Source organism: Hippoglossus stenolepis, chromosome 5, assembly GCF_022539355.2.
Source record: "Hippoglossus stenolepis isolate QCI-W04-F060 chromosome 5, HSTE1.2, whole genome shotgun sequence".
Classification (NCBI taxonomy): domain Eukaryota; kingdom Metazoa; phylum Chordata; class Actinopteri; order Pleuronectiformes; family Pleuronectidae; genus Hippoglossus; species Hippoglossus stenolepis.
In genome coordinates, this window is record NC_061487.1 from 2352647 (window position 1) to 2374043 (window position 21397).

The 21397-nt window shown below is 38.8% G+C and overlaps 2 protein-coding genes across 8 annotated transcripts in view; one reads left to right on the forward strand and one right to left on the reverse strand.

Moving 5' to 3' along the window:
* LOC118109359 (septin-7) overlaps positions 1 to 15900 on the forward strand; it is a 48678-nt gene extending 32778 nt beyond the window's left edge. For 4 of the 7 annotated variants that reach the window (XM_035156422.2, XM_035156424.2, XM_035156428.2 and 1 more), the window contains exons 6-14: positions 359 to 476; positions 1013 to 1105; positions 1587 to 1683; positions 3283 to 3294; positions 9548 to 9599; positions 10095 to 10220; positions 11015 to 11150; positions 12160 to 12305; positions 13399 to 15900. In XM_035156422.2, coding sequence (XP_035012313.1) covers positions 359 to 476; positions 1013 to 1105; positions 1587 to 1683; positions 3283 to 3294; positions 9548 to 9599; positions 10095 to 10220; positions 11015 to 11150; positions 12160 to 12305; positions 13399 to 13438 — 820 coding nt within the window. In that variant the 3' untranslated portion in view covers positions 13439 to 15900. The remainder of the gene's footprint in view (positions 1 to 358; positions 477 to 1012; positions 1106 to 1586; positions 1684 to 3282; positions 3295 to 9547; positions 9600 to 10094; positions 10221 to 11014; positions 11151 to 12159; positions 12306 to 13398) is intronic. The other 3 variants (XM_035156425.2, XM_035156426.2, XM_035156423.2) reach the window with 2 other exon arrangements.
* Positions 15901 to 19265: 3365 nt separating this feature from the next.
* On the reverse strand, positions 19266 to 20283 carry LOC118109040 (C-C motif chemokine 3-like). Its single transcript, XM_035155837.2, has 3 exons — positions 20018 to 20283; positions 19806 to 19929; positions 19266 to 19705 (listed from the first exon to the last, which is right to left on the reverse strand). Exons 1-3 carry the CDS (start codon positions 20079 to 20081, stop codon positions 19612 to 19614), a joined length of 282 nt encoding a protein of 93 aa, XP_035011728.1. The 5' UTR covers positions 20082 to 20283; the 3' UTR covers positions 19266 to 19611.
* Between the last annotated feature and the right edge of the window lie 1114 nt (positions 20284 to 21397).

Consider the following 21397-nt stretch of genomic DNA (forward strand, 5'->3'; position numbering starts at 1 on the left):
TTGCTGCAAGCTACCTGTAATGCACAGTTGTGTTTGGCCCTCTACTGGTGACCCACTGAACTACATTTTAGCAACACGGGAAGGAAGTATATGTCTTTTCCTTTTGGAATTGTTTCTGTAAATTAATTCTTCTATACAAGGACAATCTGAATAACATCCACCAATGTTCGATTACAGTTTTACTGTTTACAGGGTTAGGGATTAAAGATTAAAGATTAAATTAATAAAATACATTTTCTTCAGTGATAAACCAACTAAGCATTGATCAGCTGAGTAGAAAATGACTTCCATTAACTTGTTAATGAGTTGGGTCATCAGCCGCTTGCACCTCTGACAGTTCTTTCTGTTTCCCCTTCAGTCTGAAACCATTGGACATAGAATTCATGAAGAGACTCCACGACAAAGTCAACGTCATCCCTCTCATTGCAAAAGCCGACACTCTGACCCCTGAAGAGTGCCAGCTCTTTAAAAAACAGGTATGTGTTTTTATCACATAAGAGGGATAAGCACTGCTGTTATTGCACATAAGACAATTTGTGGCATATGTGGCATCTTTTTTAAGTAATAATTAGACATTATTGGAAATATGTTTACTAGCTTTCCTTTTAAAAGGAAGCTGAAGATCTCAACCACTCTTATGCCTAATTTAGCCTAGCTTAGCATAAATAATTGAAGTTGTTAAAAACACTGAAAAATGTCCAGTTCACAACATTGTTTAAATCCATAACTTGTCATTTAAACATTGATGTTTGTGTACAGATAAAATAAACTTGAAGCAATGTGTTAATTAGTGAGTTTTGTAGGTGTTGGTCTCTTGAACTGTTGACAGAGCCAAGCTAGCAGTTTCATCCTCCTTAATGAAAGCATACCCTTTTATGCAAGTTCAAAAATGTTTTGAACTCGCATAAATGTCAAACTAATTCTTAAAGTATTTGGAACTAACTCATTTTCAAGCTACAAATTTATGCAGGCCTATGTGTGTGTTGTTCTGATTACTCTATCCCTTCCTCAGATAATGAAAGAGATACAAGAACACAAAATCAAGATTTATGAATTCCCAGACACGGAGGATGACGAGGACAACAAGCTCATCCGAAAGATAAAGGTAATGGACCACACAGTCTTGTTAGTAGTTTAATACCTGCCTCTGATTGATCACAGCTGGAAGACGGGCAGACAGAGAGGGAGGGAGAGAGAGAGTCAGAGACAGCCAAAGGTCAGGCTGTCCTTTGGTCATCCAACCCCTGGAGCTGCCTCTTCCCTCCGCACGGCAACCAAACTCATAATTAACTTTATAGACAAGCGCATTGAAGAGTGATTGTTGCCCTTGTGACTCTCGGCCCCAGTTACTGTTTCCTCTGGCATGATATCCACCATACACGGTGACTTATTTTTTAATGGTGATGTTGGTCATCATAAAGACAGAAGGTTTAAGTTTAAGTCAGATATATTTGTGTCATCAGGTGTGTACGGTCAGTGGCCACTGAAAGCAACGGTCACACAACGTGAACAGTCATCTAAACAGCAGGGAGCTGAAAGAAGCTTTTGTGGGTTAAAAAAAAAAGTTGTGTGTGTTCCCCCTCCAGGAGAAGATGCCTCTGGCTGTAGTCGGCAGCAACGTGGTGATTGAGGTGAACGGCAAGAAGGTCAGAGGTCGCCAGTACCCATGGGGCGTGGCAGAAGGTAGGTTCACCAAGGTCTACTGCCCAACAGAAAAAAAACAATTGTAAATTTGTGGCCAAGCGACAAAGGGAGGTGAACTATAGAATATATTTCAAGCTTAATGAGAGAAAGTGTTAGGGATGTTTTTTTACTCTACATGCTGTTTGTCATTGCACCTTTTGTCAGACAGTGACTGATCCTGGAGAGAAGCATCGGGAGTTTGATGTCTTTGAGATTGTCAATCTCTCGCAGTACTTTCTTTGTTGGAGTGGTTGAAGTGTGATATTCCTTAAAGTGTGTGGCACACAGTGCATGTTCTCCACAACGACCCCCTGTGTCCACTCTATGTTTTTACTACCAGGTAATGCAATGACATATAAACTCAGAAATAGGTGGAACATAGACTGGAAGTAAGTTTACGCCTGCTTGATAATTTCTGGGCTTGTGTCTAATTGCTGGACTTTCGGGTGATAAAATTAGTTCTTGGTAGGCACTTGATTTGGCAGAGTTTACAGTAACATTACCCATCTGTTAATCAAACCCTGGATGAGTTTTCATCCCCTGGTGGTAACTCTCCATTATTTCCACACCACCAATGTCTTACTTATTTATCCACATGTCTCGGGTTGTTGTGCTTGTTGAGTTCAAATTTTCTATGTCAGGATAATGAAGGTTTATTTAAGCCAGATGTGACGGCCTCAGTCGCCACTTTCCATCGTTTGCTGCTTTCATCGAATTTTTGATGCTCTATAGGTTTTTCGTATTATCCCAAGAACTGCCGACCTTTGCAGATAACTATACTGATCCGACTGTACAGAGCCGAATCACTACTGATGTTGAGCCCTACCTGTGAGGTAAAATAATTTCACTTAAAAAGTAGAGCTTGGACGTCTTTGAGGTCACGACATAAGATCGTCTGATGGCCCACCTCCACATTGTAGCATCCTGATGAAGTTCTCTGCTGTTGAAAAGCTGTAGTAAATGGGAGGAGGTGTCTGGTTGTCTATTCCCTCCACAGTCCAACAGAAAGAGAGGGTGAATGGGATGTTGATTTAAAACCCCAAAAAATGATATTTTGGATTTGTATGTGGTTTTCATTGTTGTTCATTGTTCCATTGGCTTTGTTAGATAGCAGTAGAAGAGAGGGGACTTAGGAATTCATCCTTGGTGCCTGAAACCTAAAACCACAACAACGTCATCACAGTGTGACGAGTATCTTAGTTATGTGCCAGTTATAACGTTGTTACTACATCCACCCACCATTCTTCTCTTCAACACACACAAACACACAGTCATTTTGTCGGTGCTGCTCTCGATCCTGATAAAGATACTGAAAAACTAGGATAGACAGAGTGCGTTATGGGATTTTTGGCAGCAAGCACCGACTGAGCCAGCTGACATCACCTTTTCACCATTAGTCCCAAGAAAGTTGTTGCTCACTCTGGTGTTTTCATATGTGTGTCCAAGCCCTCTGAAAGATGATCTCCACTAGCGTTCTCTATATAAAGTCATTTACCTTTGTTGCTCTGTGGTTGACCGTTTATCAGTCTTTCACTTTTTCATTCTTTCTTTTCTCTCTTTGTTCTTTTTGCTTTGTCTATTCTTTTCCATGACTGACAGAGGGCATTTTTGGTAAACAAAACCATCTTTCACTTTATTTCAACCTCATTTTCTCCCCCCACTCCTCCTACCTCTCGAGTGTCCACCCAAATTCTCCATCCCTCCTCTCCATCCACTCTTCTTTTGCTGTGCTGTCTCATCATTAGGCTGATGGTCAAACCAATGCTCTAATCAGACTTGGGCTAAATACTCACTAAAACCTTTCCAAACACTTGAATGCACCATATTTTAGAAACATCAAAACAAAGAAGAACGTGGATACATTGTGATACAAGTGTGAACATATCATATTTTGTTATAAATAAAGAACGTAAGACACTAACTTTATTCATGTGTCCCTGAAAGAATGTATGCCCAGATGCTCTAGTACTAATGCTGAATGAGCCTCTTAATGAAATGTAGCTTTGACCTAAGTAAGAAGACTTCACGTTTATATTAACATTCTAATGGTAATTATTAGTAATTATTTATTTTCTTATATTTTACAGGTTAATGATCAGTGTCAATGCAGCAAATCTTGTTAGGTTTAGTCTTGACTGAGACACTACTGGGATTATACACATTATCAGCTCATTTTAGTTTATTACAGAAATTGATTTGTCCACAAGAGAGCACTAACAAGTTTATTTTGAAAATGTGAAAGCTTTGTCCATATCTTAGTCTTAAATCACAAATGTAAGGATTCTTATCAGAAAATTACTTTTTCATTTTCTTAAAAGTAGTAAATCCATACATTTTATAAAAATCCAGTATCTTTTTCGTTCGAATGTAAACTTTACTTTTAATTACTACAGTGAGCTCTAGAGTTGCAACAGTTCTTTTGAGATTCTGCTTAAAAACAACACCTCAACAGCGTGCAGTATATCACACAAAAACCCACACACCAGTTCACAAAGGAAAAAATAAACCAGACTGCACCAAAGTAAACCCCTTTGCATTGCTTTCTCACTCGCTAAAAGATTATTTGGATATTATTCACAGCCTACAAACTATTTAATCAATACTTACAGTGTAAGAAGCTAGTAATCCAGCAGGGGGACACATGAACAATTATTTTTCTTGTCTTGGTTCTTATCACTTAATTTGAAAGTCAACCTAGAAGACGATCTTTTAAAAATCTCACTGTCACATTTTGAGTCTTATTTTCATGGTTTTGATTGTCATTTATCTCTAGTGCATTAATACTGCACTCTCCACAGTAATAACTGAGATCTGGGAACAAGGTGATATTACTACATCAAGGTCTGACAGGGCAAGAAAGAACGATCAAGCAGATTGTAAACCAACCAACAGTTTACCTGGTTTATTTAAAGCATTTTGTTTGGGAGTGAAGCGAAGTGAGCCTGGCTGAAATGTTGCTGACAATCCCTCAATCCCTCACTAAACAGGAAAAAGGTTTAAACAAGGTTTTGTTTAAAACCTGTATGGTCATTGTATCTTATAGGGATGCCACTGTATCACTGTAAACTATGGTATTATGAAGTTATGGTTATCATAACATGTGCAGCATGTTCATTATCAGTATAAAAAAAGATTCCAACAAATGGATTATGTCACCTGCAACTTCCTCTCAAAACTGGATACTAACTCCAGTGCACCACACACACATATACACTTAGAAAATTACAGATAGAGATTAATAGTCTCCTTCCCTAGACTAAGGAACTCATGTTGCATATCCCAGTAAATAAAGTGAACATGTCCTGGAGAACTGCTATGTAGTCTGCAAAAAAGCTAGATGGTAAAACTTCACAGATCCTAGCAACATCTGTGTTGTCTGTCCATTGACCACATCTGACTTACAGACACCCACTGATCCCAATCTGACCCCCTAAAGAAACACACCCACACATAAACACTATCCTGACACTTGGGGCTGATATAGTTGTATGTGTGTGACAGTTATCACACTGTAGTATTGTGCTCCATCAGATATTTTCGTAAAATCACTTGTATTTATATTTAAAACTTGTTTACTCCATTGGTGCCCATCTTGACCAGGACTCCCAGGCAGAAGAAATATTGTATCTCACTGGAGCCTTCCTGGTTAAATAAAGAATAAATAAATAAAAACAAAAATCACTGTGTTCCCAGATCTCAGCACATTAACATGGATAGTATAATTATAAGTATTACTAATGAGCTTGATGGCAAAAATAAGACCATGTAGTAAATAGGAATTGCCATGTGAGGTGCATTTGATGATATTTACCTGACAGGATTCTTGTCAGGACATGTTAAACTCGTGTGCTTTAAAAAACACACAGAGTTATTTTGTCCCAGGTCTGATGCTGTGTATAGTCATGGAGGAAACTAGAGGCTGTTTGGTGCTGAAGCTACAGCTGCAATAGAAACATCACTCTAATGCTGTGGTTCCCTTCTTTGCTCCTATGGTATGAAAAGCAGCAGTTTACTCTCAGCCCTGATTCACCACATGATTCAGCTCCCTGTCTTGTTTGGGTTGAATCCGTTGTGTTGGTGCAGGTTGAGAAAGGTGTGCAGGCCTCAGTGTATCACTGGACCAAGGACTGGGATCCACCATCCTAACACATTGCTTATAGGTTCATGTGCAGTTAATGTTTACGTTGACTTAGTGTTTTTGCATTAGAGCATGTAGCGGCTCATTTAAGACATCAAGATAACACATGGCTCTGTATCATAAATTCTCAATCATTAGCACACTTGGATTTTTTTATGTCAGACTTTTTAAGTGCACACTCACTCGCACACAGACACACACGTTGTTGCATGTTTCAGTGAACAGCTTGATCCATTAAACCAGCGCAGTTCATCATCATGGCCTTAATAAACACTGCTAGTGAATAGAACTCAGGCTCAAAACACCTGATGAACAAAGACTGTTTTCCATTCATGTCCATGTCTGACTGATTGACAGACGATAAACTGAGGTGACATGGGTTAACACTAAAGTATGCATCAGGTATTTTCTGCCATTCATCAACCACTAAGATCTGCTTACTGTGTGTTACGACCCACTTTTGTCCTATGACCCTTGACCCCACTTAGCTCCTCAACTTGTTCCCTCGTTGAGACTTTCCACAGCTGGTCATGCATAGATCCTCATGTAACACCCCCTCCAATAACCACACTCCCTCTGCAAGCCTCTTTAGACAGTTAACTTGGACACATGCAGGCGATGGTGTTGATCTGGGCTGAATCTGGGCCAAACTTGGGCTGGTTTTGGGTCCAAACCGGGCCAAGTCTGAGCCATGATATACTCAACTGCTCCAGACCCAGATTTAGCCCCCACCACCGGGGACAAGCAGTAACTGAAAAACCATACCCCTCCCCTCCGTCAGAGCTCCCTCCTCTAGAAGAGACAGGAGGTCAATGGCTGGCTTTGGATGCCAAGAGGCGGGACTGCTTAAGTTTCATCAATGGTAAGGTGTCCTCCTTATTTGCTCCCCTCATGATGAAGGATGGAGGCTAACCAATAAGGAGCAGCATATTTGATGAAGAGCAGGCTGGACATCCGCCACACACATCCTCAACAGCAGTATTTGCAGTCCTTTTCCAGATTCCCATCTGACCATGTAACCGTGTCTGTGCTGTTGAGACGAAGACTCACAATAATGGAGATTTTTTCCTATCTTTATTCAAGAGCGGGGTCTTTCAGTTTGGGAGCATGACGTGTTGAATTTATGTTGAGATTGTGTATTACTTTTCATCAAAGCCCTGCCCTTGCACTCAAATAGCCCCTGTTTGCACTTAAATTTGCTCTGCTTCTGCTCAATCTGTGTGCTTGCACTCAGATATATTGTTGCTTGCACGGATTTCCTGCGCTCCAGCTTCAGCCCTTCTCCGCACTCGGCCTGCTTTCTGTGTGCTGGTGAATCGTCTGCTCTCAGATTTCTCCTCTGCTCTTGGATTTTTTTTTTCTTTAACCGGGTTCATCCACTCCCGCCCACCACGGCTTTATTATATGTGTATAGACTCGTCAGTCATGAAGTTGACGTTTTCCCTTCTAGCACACGGGTGTAGAAAACAAATGTATACAATTTTAGATATTATTATAAAATAAAAAGTAGTATGTGCCCTCGTATATAAAATAACTGTCTTTTTATCCGAAAAGAGTAAAGAGTAACCGCCTGCACAGGACGCTCTGAAGTAAAGGGAACGCGCCCGAGGCAGGGATCATTTCATTAATTTCATTGGTTGACCAGTGGTCAACACTACACCTGGAATTCTATTGGTTGGGGAACTTCGACGGGGTTGTTGCACAAACAAATCCAAGAGTAGAGGAGAAATCTGAGAGAAGACGATTCACCAGCGCACAGAAAGCAGCCCGAGTGAGGAGAAGGGCTGAAGCTGGAGCGCAGGAAATCCATGCGAGCAACAATATATCTGAGTGCAAGCACACAGTTTGAGCAGAAGCAGAGCAAATTTCAGTGCAAAAGGGGCTATTTGAGTGCAAGGGCAGGGCTTTGATGAAACGTAATACAGACAATCTGAACAGAAATTCAACAAGTCATGCTCTCAACTGAAAGACCACGCTCGTCAATAAAGATAGGAAAAAAGCCCCATACAAAATCATCTAACTGTACTATGTTGAAAAAAGACCAGTTGTGTTTGTTGTAGTCTGACCAGGAACTCCTGTTTGTTCTAAGTGTGTGGCGTCAGTGTGTTCAATAGTAACAGGCTGTGATCAGATAGGAGGCGTTTTTCTTGGGCTCCAACACCAAACTCAGCTATGAGGCTTGGTAGTGTCACAGAACAGGATGTCAGAGAAATACATCTACTGGTTTCAACAAATCTACTACTTAAATGAAGACTTTTCAAGAGACACTCCACAGTACCGCTCAATTACCTCCGCAATGGAGGTTTTGTTTTTACCCCTATCTGTCTGTTAGTTGGTTGGTCGATGTGTATCCAAGATTACTCAAAAACTACTTGGCAGATTACCATGAACTTTGGTGAAAGGATGGTGAATGGGTCCGGGGTCATCGTTTTCGTTTATTTATAAGAAAAGTAAATCATGGATCTTGATTTAAAAGAATCTGGCATGTTTAGGGGACTAATATTTTTTTATGTGTACAATTTGGTGGAGATGCAAATCGGTATCAAGTGAATTTAAATCAGGTTTCATAAAGACACTTTGGGGCCTTGGCGTAGGTATGCGCTCTACTGAGTGCTATTCTGTTATTTGTTTGGTTTTTTGTATTATAAAGAAGAGATTAAAGTTGCATTCAGTAAAGTTATTTTAAATGTAAAGGTGGGTCAATTGTCGTTGTCTCTGTCATGTGAAAAGCCTTTTGCATCAGTCTCATTCATATTGTTTACAGAAGCAAGGCTGGGCCTGTGATGTCGCAAAATGTGAACACTTTTAAATGTTGTCTAAAGAAGATTAAGGAATTCAGATAATATATCCATAGTTGCGCAACAATATGTAAAATTTGCTTAAACGAAGGTAATAGCCACCAAGCTGTAGACCAAACAGGGCTTTAGCAGTACAACCTGTGAGGGTATTGAAGTGAGCAGTTATGTGTTTTATTGCTTAGAATAGCAAAGGTGTTCTAGTTTATTGTAGTCTATTCTATTCCAGAGAATATCCATATCGTTTCTCTTTTCAGCTTTTTGAAAAACTTATTGAAACCCATTTGAATGCTCATAATAAAACCATCCTATGTGATCATGGCCTGACGTCTCTTTGCCCTTTACTGTATTCTGTAAATGTGCTACCACAACTGATATTGTTGTGCATCTAAACAAGGGCTACATCTGGCTCTCAGCGTCTCCCCCTTCCTTTCGTTACTGATGCATAAATGAACTTTACATGTTATGATAATGTATATGTATTGAGATTTATAACATTAATTTGAACTGGATGGTGTTTTGCTTATAATTTGTTATCCTTTGTCTGTTTTACAATAATATGTGTTATCATGTGAATAACACACACTACAGTTGTATTGATTTTACTCACCCAAAACATAATAACGTGTGTTTTAGCTGGGACTGCCTCTGTATATGAACACTTAGCCAGAGATGAACCACAGCAACTGATCGCAATTTACCCAAAGTTCATTTCAGCTTTGTCGCACCTGTAGGACAGTCTGTACAAATATCTGTAGAAGCTCACCCATTCATGCTTGCAAGGCATTTTTATTGCTGTTTCTCTTGAGACTAGTTAATAATGATGAATGATTGTTACTGTGAAAAGTGTTAATGTGTAGTAATTGTGATGTGTGTGTGTTTGTCTCTGTTCCTCCCTCTCTGTTTTCCTCTCTCTCCCTGTGTGTTTCAGTGGAGAATGGCGAACACTGCGATTTCACTGTGCTCCGCAACATGCTCATAAGGTGAGACGGGTTCTGCTTGTCTCGATTCACCAAACTTTTAACTTTTGATATCAAATTAGTGTTTGTAATGGAAGGTTTGCTTGGCCTATGGTAATTCCCGGAACATTTTGTGGTCGTGAACGACACTTCACAGATCGGCACTTACGTATGTTGAGTCCCAGCAGCCGCTGCTACAGAGTGCGCGTCACCCGTTTATTCAAATTTTATTAATATTGAACATATTGAATTACCAAATTTTATACTAAACTTTCTTGAACCCTTAACAATACACAGACCAAGTGTGAAAACGAGTTGATGATCAGTTCTCGAGATATGGTTTCCACGGTCAGACTTTTTTTGGAATTATTAGATTGATTAATTATACTCTCTCAAATGCTCATGTAACAATAGTCAAAGTTGGATTTACTGCTTGTTGAATTAGGTAGTAGGTTTATTGTGTATTCCAACAGATACGCCTGATTAATGTTCCTGATTGATTTCTGCTCCTTTCCATAGAACCCATATGCAGGATCTGAAGGATGTTACCAACAATGTCCACTACGAGAATTATCGCAGTAAGAAACTCGCTGCCGTCACCTGTAATGGAGTGGACAATTCCAAGTCCAAGGGACAGCTCACAAAGTATGTTCTTGCTCAGTAAACTTAAACTATCCAGCTTTTTCAACACACAGAATATTTAGACATAAATACTGAAGCAGGTCAAAACCAAAATCTTTGAGTGAAGCAGTTTTGAGGAATATGGTTTGAAATCGTGAGGCTGACAAAGATAATGATTACTTTTGGATTAGTGGAAAGTTTCAGTCATTTTTTGGTAGAGGAGACTTTCACTCAAGTCTAGAGTACCTCGCTAATGCTCCTCTTTGCTGCAAGAGAAACGGGGTTACGCTTAGAAAATAAGACCCTGTGGAAAGCACATTTATTCTATTCTCTCAAGGTGAAGTCCCATATAGCAACTTATAAATCATGTGACAACAGAAAAACATTTGTTCTTTCATATTATGTGCTATCATTAATCAGTGTTGTAAATCACACTCTTTATAAGCTTTTTTTCTTCTTTTGGATGGGAAATTATTTCACACAGGTCAAGTGCTCAAAACATATGTCTAGGTTTTTCTTAAATGCTTAATTTAACTCACTGTGACTGAATGAGGCAGAAACACTGAATTTTATTATAACCTTAGTGAAGAAGCAATTTTCATTGTGGATCAGCTACGTCTGGCTGAAACTGACCTGCTTAGCATTGACCCTGCTGCTGATTCTGTGGATCCAATCTCTGTTTCACTGCCTGCTAGCAGTGGTGCACTCCTCAGTGACTGTGGAGGACAAGACAGCAGGAGCATTAAAGCTTTACTGCAGAACTAGCAGTATTGATCTGATCCATTCGCCACTAAATACCTAATGTCCTCGATCAACAGGAGTCCCTTGGCACAGATGGAGGAGGAACGGAGGGAGCATGTGATGAAAATGAAAAAGATGGAGGCAGAGATGGAACAGGTTTTCGAAATGAAGGTGAAGGAGAAGAAGCAGAAACTGAAGGATTCGGAGGCCGAGGTGGGTTTGAGGATTTGTGTGTTTCTCTGGCTCAGTGAAGCAGCGGCATATTGTGGCAGTTTCAGGTTTGGCAGGCTGATGGTTGAAACCACATTTGGATAATTTAAATATCACTTTCATTATCATTAAGCTTTTAATTTAAATTATTTTAAGCAATTGGTATTGAAAGGTTCACACCATGAACAATGAGCATTCTGGATTCTGATTAACTTGCAGGTATCTGTTTTATTTCAGTAATAGACAGTATAAAGAGATATCTATGATGCAGTTGTGTGTTACAGCTCTTAATGAATGTACTAATATTAAAGTGTAAGGAGAGAAAAAAATACAAAGATTATGTCTTACCTCTGATCTTTTGTCACGTTATGTTTTGTTTTAGTCCATAACTCGCTAGTCCAATGTCTCGGTTTACAGACTAAATCCTCTAACTTTGCTCTACTTCACTTCATTATAGAAACATGTTGCACAGATAATGTTCAGATGTTGTACTATTGATTGCTCGAGGTTTGGGGCTACACCTGCACGATTTCATAGACGATATTAATTCAAAAATATGTAACCAAAAATTGTTTGGGGGAAATAAAATCTTTCATTTTATGGTGCCATAAAGCACTATTCCGTCCCACTAGAGTGAACGATGGTCACGATCACATCAGCAGTTGCAAACTGATCCGGTTCACAGTTCACCAGAAATATGAGCACGCACAGGGGTTAGGGTTAGGCTCTCTGTGAGAGTGTTCCTGCACAACACTGGTTGACAAAATGAAATCAATACAATGTCAACTTACTAGCTTTAGCTTTAAACTGCATTTTCATCAACTCTTTATCAATTGAAGGAATTTGCACAGCTACTAACTAAGCAAACTCCAGCCCAAAATAGTGTTGTAGCTACTTTATGTTCCTTAGCAGAAAAAACGGCTCAAAATCAGATGTATAAGTGAACAAATGAGTGGCACGCAGAAATTGAGGCTGTTGAGTGAGTGAATGTGTGAAATATTGTGCCCCTCAGCTTGAGCGACGGCACGAACAGATGAAGAGGAACTTGGAGGCGCAGTACAAAGAGCTGGAGGAGAAGAGACGAGTGTACGAGGATGAGAAGGTTAACTGGGAGGCTCAGCAGAGAATCCTCGAGCAGCAGAAACTGGATGCCTCCAAGTCAGTAGCACACACACATACACTGTTCTACACGTTTCACTCGGGCTGTCAAAAGTGCAAAAATTATTACATCCTGTATGTCTGTAATATAGAGTGATTTTTTTTTTTTTTGTCTGTTGATGAATAAACAATTCTGAACCTGCTCTGGCAGTCTATTGCTACTGCCAGAGCAGAGGTGGTGGAGAGAGCAGGAGAAAAGTAGTTCAAGTCTCATTAGGTCTATGTGTTGCCTCAGATTATTCTGAGCAGAGTGATGGAGTAAGGCTACATTCAAAATACTGTTTTAGTTTGAAAACTGTGTTTTGTCTCTATATCAGTTTTAATCCTTGTCCATACTAATGCGCCTGAAAATGCATATCACATGACTACTCACGTATACTGGCCTACGCCTACGTGTCCCGTTGGACACGGGAATTGTCGCAGAATGCTACAATATTAGCAAACGCATGTAAACAGTTGTATCATCGTAAAATGCAGAATTTAACTGCAGAACAACTGTTAGTAAAGATAACCGGGTCAGCCACGCTTGTAATCCATTTTGTGCTCCACACTGGTAGTTGAGGATAATACCAGTCATTTTCTTCCAGAAGGGACCCTGACAAATCAGCGAAGGCTACGTCGTGACCAAAAAGACCCAATCAGCATGCAGTTGTGACTGTAAACTAAAATGTTGCCAGCAGTGTTTCCAGACTTCTCAGTTTTAGCAGCTCTAAAACTCCAGAGTAGAGTAGCAGAGTGGACACCAGGTGTATCTGTAGCAGCGTCAATGCGTTTTCAAACGTATTCATAGTAGCGTGGCGGTCGACTAAGAGTGTAAAAGCATCTCAGAATCTCCAGGAATCCACCGCAGGATGAAAGAATCTTAGCTATAGCTCTAAAAGTCATTATGTAGTTGTTCACTTTGGTACAATCACTTTCAGTTTGTTAGAGCTCAACAGATTCCACTGACCTATAAAAACAATAGCTATTGCTCTTTATGAATAGTCTCTTTACGATAAACCCTTTAGTCCATGTCAGGAGTTTTTCCTGTTATCTGATTGGTCAGGAGATGATTGATGTAATGTTCTCTGTGTTTACTCTGCTTGTCACACAGGACGATGGAAAAGAACAAGAAGAAAGGGAAAATCTTTTGAAGTGAGACATGACCTGTTCCTTCAGTTTTACGCAACCTCATTTTCTCTTCTTCCTCTTCCTCATGTCTACTGTGGCCCTCAGAAAACAAACACACACACACACACACATACAGATATATATTCAACTCATTCCATAACATTCCTCTGTGTTGCATTTAACATGGACACCATTTACACACATTTAGATATGCCAATGCCCACATCTCCCACATGCTTATCTCTCTGCAGGGTTTTACAACGTGGGGTAATCGTTTTCATTTTCTTGAGGAATGCATGTGTCTGTGAAAGTCTATTTTCCTATATTTCCTGACAAAGAGGAGAAGCCGGATTTCCTCTGAGAGTACAGTCAAAACACGGGGCAGGGACCATGCATAGCAATTTGTACACATGTAGTAGTTGTACATTCTCTAGATATTCGTAGATGGATAGATGTACTATCTCCCTCCTCAATGCCCTCTTTTTTTATTGTTCTCAAATATGTTATACAAGAGAAACCCCACTCAGACATCCAGTCACAAGGAGCCTGGTGAGAGTGTGTTCGGAGAAGGGCGAGTGTACAGTATGTGAGTGAAGGCAGGATAACTGAGCGGCAGGCGGCAGCTGTGGAGGACGAAGGTGGAAGGGAGGCCCAGGTCCCACTAACAGAGGGGCTCAGTGAAATGGATCTGTGTGTCTTGGTAACAGCTCATTAGTTAATTAGCTGTTGAACTGAATAATAAGACACTAGCCAGCTGTGAACATGCTAGCCTTACTTTACTTCCTCCTCTCATTTCTTTCTCTGGATTTTGCATTATTACTTTCAATAAGGTTCCAAGTGTTAGCCAGCAGAGTTGTCAGCTCAGTTGATGGGTGAAATAAGAATGTGTTAGCTAATGGACCTTATTGTCCCTTTACAAGTTAATGCTCCATTATGAAATATGTAGATAAGTGAAATAATAATTTACTATAACACTTACTTGTACCATCGACTGTTATCTCATAACTGTCTAAAGTCCATTACTTTACTGTGGAGCAGTTCAAAAGCAACAGAGATGATTTCATTAGAGGTAACAGGTGATCGGCCAGTGGAGCAGACCAAACTTGACACTAAAACAAAATGCTTCTGTTTTTATATGCTGGTGTGCCTGGGCCTTTAGATGGGGTCTACTGTGAAGTGACAGGTGTGTGGTGTTCAATGCTATGTCTGAGGTCATAGATACTGTCTGTCTGAACCATACAGACAGGAGAAAGGAGATTTGGTTTGACAGCAGCCTGAATAGTGTCATTGCAGTGTGTGTTTCCTATTTAAATAGAAGATATTATGCAAAAGCCTCATTGGTATCTACAACTTCACAGGTTACAGTGATTACAAAGATGTTTCATATTGTGATGTAAGTGGTGGATGTTGTCATAGACCTGAACCCCACTGTACAGATTATATTCCTCTCTTTCTCCCTAGATTTCCCCGAAAGGCAGCTGTTCAGAGATGTTTGCCAATTCAGCCATAACCTTGTCTCTGACTGTTAATAATATTCAAATTCAAATGCTCCTGCAGACAACAAAATATTACCCCTTAGCTTTCCCGTCAAACAGAATAAGAATTTTGTCCAGGTCTGAGCCAATTCCGAGTTAGAAAGCAGCACACTGTGCCACACAGTCTAACCTTTATTAAAACTTTCCCAGAGTTGTCATGTTTTATTTTCATATGATGATGATAATACTATATGCACGGTTGACGTATGACACCTTTCCCTGTAGTTTCCTTTAATAACTCCTTGATTACTCAGTTATTTTTAGTATAGTTTTTTAAACTACCTGCATTTAGAGCAAAATGCTAAAGGGACAAACCTTACACCTTCAACACGTTAAATATTGCCTGTTTGTTTTTGATGGAAAAGCATATTTTATGTACATACTGGAGGCTGCTCAGTGGCCTTTGTTTCTTGAGGTGTTTATTATTTTATTTTTTTTAGGAATAACAACAGAACTTGTACTCTGGACAGAACTCCTCAATACCCCATGAATAAATTTCCTTACATTTTCACACACACACACACACACACACACACACACACACACACACACACACACACACACACACACACACACACACACACACACACACACACACACACACACACACACACACACACACACACACACATATGCCAAGAGTACACCTTCTCAGGACTGCTCCGATACACTAGACGTTTTCTTTAGGTCCAGAGAAAAGCTATTCTGTTTTTCTACAAGATTTAAAAAAGTTCATTTTCCTTTTAAATGCTTGTGAACCACTCACCTTCTAATAACACCAAGGGAGATAGATTTAAGTTAAGGTGGATTTTTTTGTAATATTTTCTTTTTATATATATATATATACTGTATGTACACTGTTTTCTGCTTCTCTTCTTTGTTTTATTGTGTGTTCTGGCTCTAACTGTACATGTTTAATATTAAAGTTGACAAGGTTATGCTTTAATTTCCAATGTGTGCAGGTTCTCTTTTGTTAATACACCCATGAAATGAATTATCGTAGAGAATGTTGTAGAAACCTTTGGGATCCTTCTGGATGAGGTTTGGGATTAGGATGTAGTAAATATCAGGAAATACAGTATTCGATTAAAGATTTACCTTTATTGAGTACTGAGACAATGGCATGCAGTTTAGCATCTAACCCGAGTTTCAGAGTAAGCTACACATGTATAGATGTATATAGATAACAGTAGTATATTTACATACTCTTAGAGTAGGGGTTTTCAAAGTCTGAGTCATGACAACCTACGCTGGACTGGGGGGGGGCTTCCCCAAACCCCACCTTAATTCAATTGGCTATTGCCCAATTTCTGAATGCTATGTGATCACCATATCTTTTTGAGTCAATAGATACTTAACAATTGAGCAAAGATATATATTTTTTACATAACTTAAGACTACACAAAAAATGAGGCTTTTTTGGGAGGGGGGGGAATAAAAAGTGTGGAAGTGGGGTAATATCTGAGCTCTGGAACCAAATCATGAGATAAGAGAATCCTTTATTCAAACCAATTTTGGGAAAATTAGAATGTTACCGCAGAGGAAGGGATACTGAAAATGGAAACATCAGTATAAATGTTATATAATAATAAGAAAAAATTAAAATGCAAGTGTGCATGTGTGTGTATTGTCTTTTGAAATTTTACAGAAAACTGCACAGTTCATTAATTTCATTACTTGCTGTATTTGTATATAAATGGTCTGTATTCATATAGCACTTGTCACCCATGCTAAATAAGGTTTTTAGAAGAGCCAGTCTGTAGTTAACAGACACATTATTTTATATGTAACAAATAAACCATTGAATCCTTATATCATATAAACTACTAAATGTTAAACTGAGGCTATACTATCTAAACCTTACTATCCCCTGAACTAAATAAAACTGTTTGGTAAATGTAAACTAATCTGATCTAATCTGATTCAGAAGGCCATGTGATAACATCTGAAAGCTGAAGCTTTCACAAGCTTCTCAGGAAGCAAGAAAGAGAACAGCCTGTGGCATCGGATTGTGTGCAGATAAAGAAAACATGAAGATCTTTTGATTGTGTCAGACACACCGAGTCCTTTACGATGTGTTGTTTTACAAATGTCTCTACATTATATAATAGCCTACATCAAAGATTTGTCTCATGACACACTTAACCCCAATAAACAAGCTCATTATATGGAATATTATATAAAAAAAAGCCTGTCTTGCTCATCTTTCTCCACAGTACAATAAAAGACGATCGGGTTTCTGTCATTTCTTTACACTTTAGGTGAATTAAAGCAAAGTCTCAGAAACATAGAAACTAATCTATGTTTCTGAGTCAGTTCTCTAATCTCATGAGATTTCTGCCTTGCCATGAGATTGTGTTTACTGTGTTAATGTGACAATGTCTGAGTTCATGGGTTGTGATGATTTTGCTGACATTTTCAGAAATGGTGGAGGTGATGGAAGTTTATCTTAGAAATGTTTGACTATGTCTAATGAAAATGGTGATATTCCTTCTGTCATTATGCTTTAGTATTTCCTGTATTACGTTACTAGCCTTCTAGCTAAATTGTTAGGATTGCTATCGACCAGCAGCAGCCATCTCACAACTAAACCACTTGAATGTGGAGCACACCGTGCACATGTCGTAAACCACAAGCTCACAGCTTCCAGATGAAGGCGACATTTTATTAGCTCACCCACTCATGTTTTCACCTTGGTCCGTTTGTTTGTTGGTTGTTTGTCGGCAGGATCGCACAAAACTTGGTGGAAGGGTGTGGTACAATAATTCTGGCTGTGTTAATGCATATGGCTTTAACTTATCCAAGGGTGTGTAGTTTTTGTGGAATTTTAGACTTTCCACCTCTTTTCCTATTATGTGTCTTTTTGTCACTATAAAAAAGTACCTTCTGGTACCTTTGTGGCAAGAAATGGCCCATTGCAACCCATTCTAACTGCTTTTTTATTATCTCTCTGCCATTAGACCATAAAATCATGCATTCCACGTTTTTATCCTGGCTTCAAATTAATATTTTTTACTATTTAACATCATATTGACCCATTTCCTGGGATTTGGTATATAGGTAAAATACGTACTATTTACTGGCTTCCTGTAGTGGCACTATTTCTGTATAATGAAATCCATAAAACTAATGTTTGCAACTGAAATGATGTGTTTGGGTTGATGTGGACTTCAGAGAGTTGGATCATTGAAAAGAAATGTTTGTGTGTGTGTGTGTGTGTGTGTGTGTTTGCAGTTATGACAGCATCCAGAGGTAGACAAATAAGAGAAATAATTTTGTGTAATGATATTATTCCTCACTCCCTGTCTCTCTCCCTCTCTGTCTCTCTCACACACATGCACACATCATCACCAATCCCACCTCTCACACACACAAACATGATGTGCACGTCTACATGTACACTCAATACAATATAATTACTGAAACCTCTATTTTGCTGTGAATTTTTGTATATGAGTTACAGCATGCTAAGCTTTCAGTGTGTGTGTGTGTATTGACATATCCAAGGCTGTGATAATCTCAAAAATATGTATTTTGTAACTTATCTGTTATATATCTTTTTTTACATAAAAACTGGGGTTGTCATTAAACAAACAGGAATTTTAAAGGGTTAAAATAATGAAAATGAATGAATATTTTATATTTATGATGAGGACTGATATTGTTAATAAAATAAAATAATTAAAAGTGAAACAAATTATTAATATTTGTAGCGTACTACAGCAGTTTTGGGGCTCGAAGGTACAGAGGGTATTGTTTTTTATATGTGACAGTACACTAAAAAGAATAATTCGAAAAAATCAATGTTGCTAATCAATGACATATGCCAGGCATCCAAAAATAATATCATTACCATGTAGTATATGGAAAATATTGAATTTTTTTGTGGGGGGGTTTACAGAAAAAACTGTGGAATCACCTTTTTAAGGATTAACTCTTGATTAGTGGGTTTTAACTTTTCAAATATTGCATATATAAATGTCATGATGGAGAGACGCCCCAAACGCTTGACTCTCCGTAAGCATTGGCCCTGAAAGGTCAAGATGGTTTGAAACACTGGATTTATGAGCCATGTTCATTCCATAAATGTAGAATTATTTTATAAATTTGGTTATAAATAATAAGTTAAAATTAGTACAACATGAGAACAAAGGTCAGACTCCAACGACAGCAATCTCAAATCTGTTCTCCTCTATGGCTCAAAATGCTGGTGTGTAGTAAAAGGTGACATTACCATAATAAATGGATGCCTCATGAAACCATGCCACATCTTCTGGCCTAAAAAGATTGTAAATGAACGTCAAACGACACATAGAACCGTTTAAAATTTTATTTCACAGCTCAAAAAACACATTTATCTGTGCAGTATCTCCTTAATCATAACCCTCACAGATTTTAAAACATTCACACACTTGAAATTAATTCATAAGTAGTTATGCAAACAGTGTTGTAGCTGCAGTCAGCAAATGACTAATCCACATCTGATTGTTTCAAGGGCCAACATTTTTAAACCTGAGATACAGTAACCCTAGTCAATGCAAACTGTCCTCAGAAAAAACTTTGGCTTTTACAGCAATATAAAAAAAATCATCAGATCCATTTAGATCTGCAAAACCAGACATGGTTATGTCACTATTATATTATTACACAATAATACATGTCTAATACTCAGTGTTGTGGAGCAGATTGTAGACATCCTGAGCCCACTTGAAGGTCCTGCTGTAGCAGATCTGTCTCCCTTTAACTGTTTGGACTCTGCAAAAATGAGAGAGGGAACAATTGATTTGATCCACCTTGTTTAGATGTACTAGGATATCCATTTTTCTATTCATCTCATCATCAGCAAAAGACTTACATGAATGCCTTCTTCGAACAGGATCTGTCGGTTTCAGTTATGCTGGTCACACGCTCTGATGGTAATTCTTGTGTGGAAAAGTTTTGGCAGCAGGTCCGAGGTGCTGTGAAGCTCACTCCTCTGGCTGTTAGGAAAGTAACCAGATGAAGTCAGTACAAACATGTCTCTGAGCAAACTCTGAAGTCGATGAGCAACAAATAGAGATCACTTACGAATGGCGTTGCAGCAGCAGACAGTGAGTAGCAGCAGTCCCAGGGTGAAGCAAAGAGTCTTCATGATGATGATGATGATGATGATGATGATGATGATGATCTCTGTCTTTCTTCTTCTTTGCTGTGATTAAGTCTCAGTTCGGCGTCCAATTTATATCTTGTCTAAAGCGGAATTGTGTATGTCAGCATTTTCCAATTCATACATTAGTCCTTCCACACGACATTAGCATAATTCCCACCCCCCAACACCTCCTTTGTGTTTGAACCACAGAACTGCTCACATGTCTGCTGCTGTCTCGAGGGGAGGGAGGTTACGGTAAATTCACAGTTTTGCTGTAGAGATTAAATCGCCTCTTGTACCACAGAAGATGGAACAATCGCTTTATCTTTACATCTTGGTTTGACAGGAAGAGTTATTTTGAACATTCATGTCCATCATAAACTTTTTGTTTTCAACAAACCACAAAAGAGAGTAGAGCAGACAACAGCATTTTACTCAACAAATTAATAACATTTCAGGGGGCAGATATAGAGTTCACACAGAAAGATCAAATGCACTATAATAACATTTTATTGATGGATTTCAGAGAACACACACTAACCTTAACCATAACCTAATTGTTTACTGGGTGAATACAGAGGCACTTTTTTAGTCACAAAGACAGATGTATTGTATATTACATCAAAACACTTGGCAATGTAACATTCTACGGTCCAAAACGGGGTTGACTACCAAACTGGCAAAGTAAGCAACTGTTTTGGTTGAAAAAAAGAAAGCTTACTTTTTTTTTATTTGATTGAAAATAAGTTTGTGAATATGCACCAGGAAGAGAAGAATATCAGATGGCATGTCAAGGGCCTTTAAATATGTCCTGCTTTATTACTTGATCCTAAGGCCCTGATTAATAGTGGTTGTAGTATTTTAAAGTTATTCTCATACATTAATGCATGCAATGAAATAATTCCAAAGCTGATCTACAGTAGGTGCCAGGTGTTTTAGGAAAGTTTTGAAATACAAAATGTAAATAAAGTAGGAGGAATGTGGTGTAAATATAGTGGCCCTGTATTTCCCCATGCTCCCCTACAGCAGGTTAATCCAGCTGTGGTTCCAGCCACTAAATAAAACAACATCAAAAAACCTGAACTGCCAAAGTCACTGAGTGGATTTTTACAAGCAACAAGAACTAGATTAAGATTTCAGTGCTCCTTAAGAACAGACCATACTGTATACTGTACTGTGTATCAGTATGGAGGGTTGGTGTATTGTATTTATATATTCATTTAGGGGCTGACATCAAAAATCTAGATTTAAATGTGATAAAATATATATAATCCAACAGATAAATATATTATCCAACGACCGTTAGTGGTATCAGGCCA

What these genes read in the sequence shown, in the direction of transcription:
- LOC118109040 (XM_035155837.2), bottom strand. Translation starts at nt 20,081, where the DNA reads ATGAAGACTCTTTGCTTCACCCTGGGACTGCTGCTACTCACTGTCTGC. An exon ending in CTGCTGCTGCAACGCCATTC is followed by an intron (nt 19,930 to 20,017) that starts GTAAGTGATCTC and finishes CTTTCCTAACAG; the next exon opens with CCAGAGGAGTGAGCTTCACA. An exon ending in TGTTCGAAGAAGGCATTCAT is followed by an intron (nt 19,706 to 19,805) that starts GTAAGTCTTTTG and finishes TCATTTTTGCAG; the next exon opens with AGTCCAAACAGTTAAAGGGA.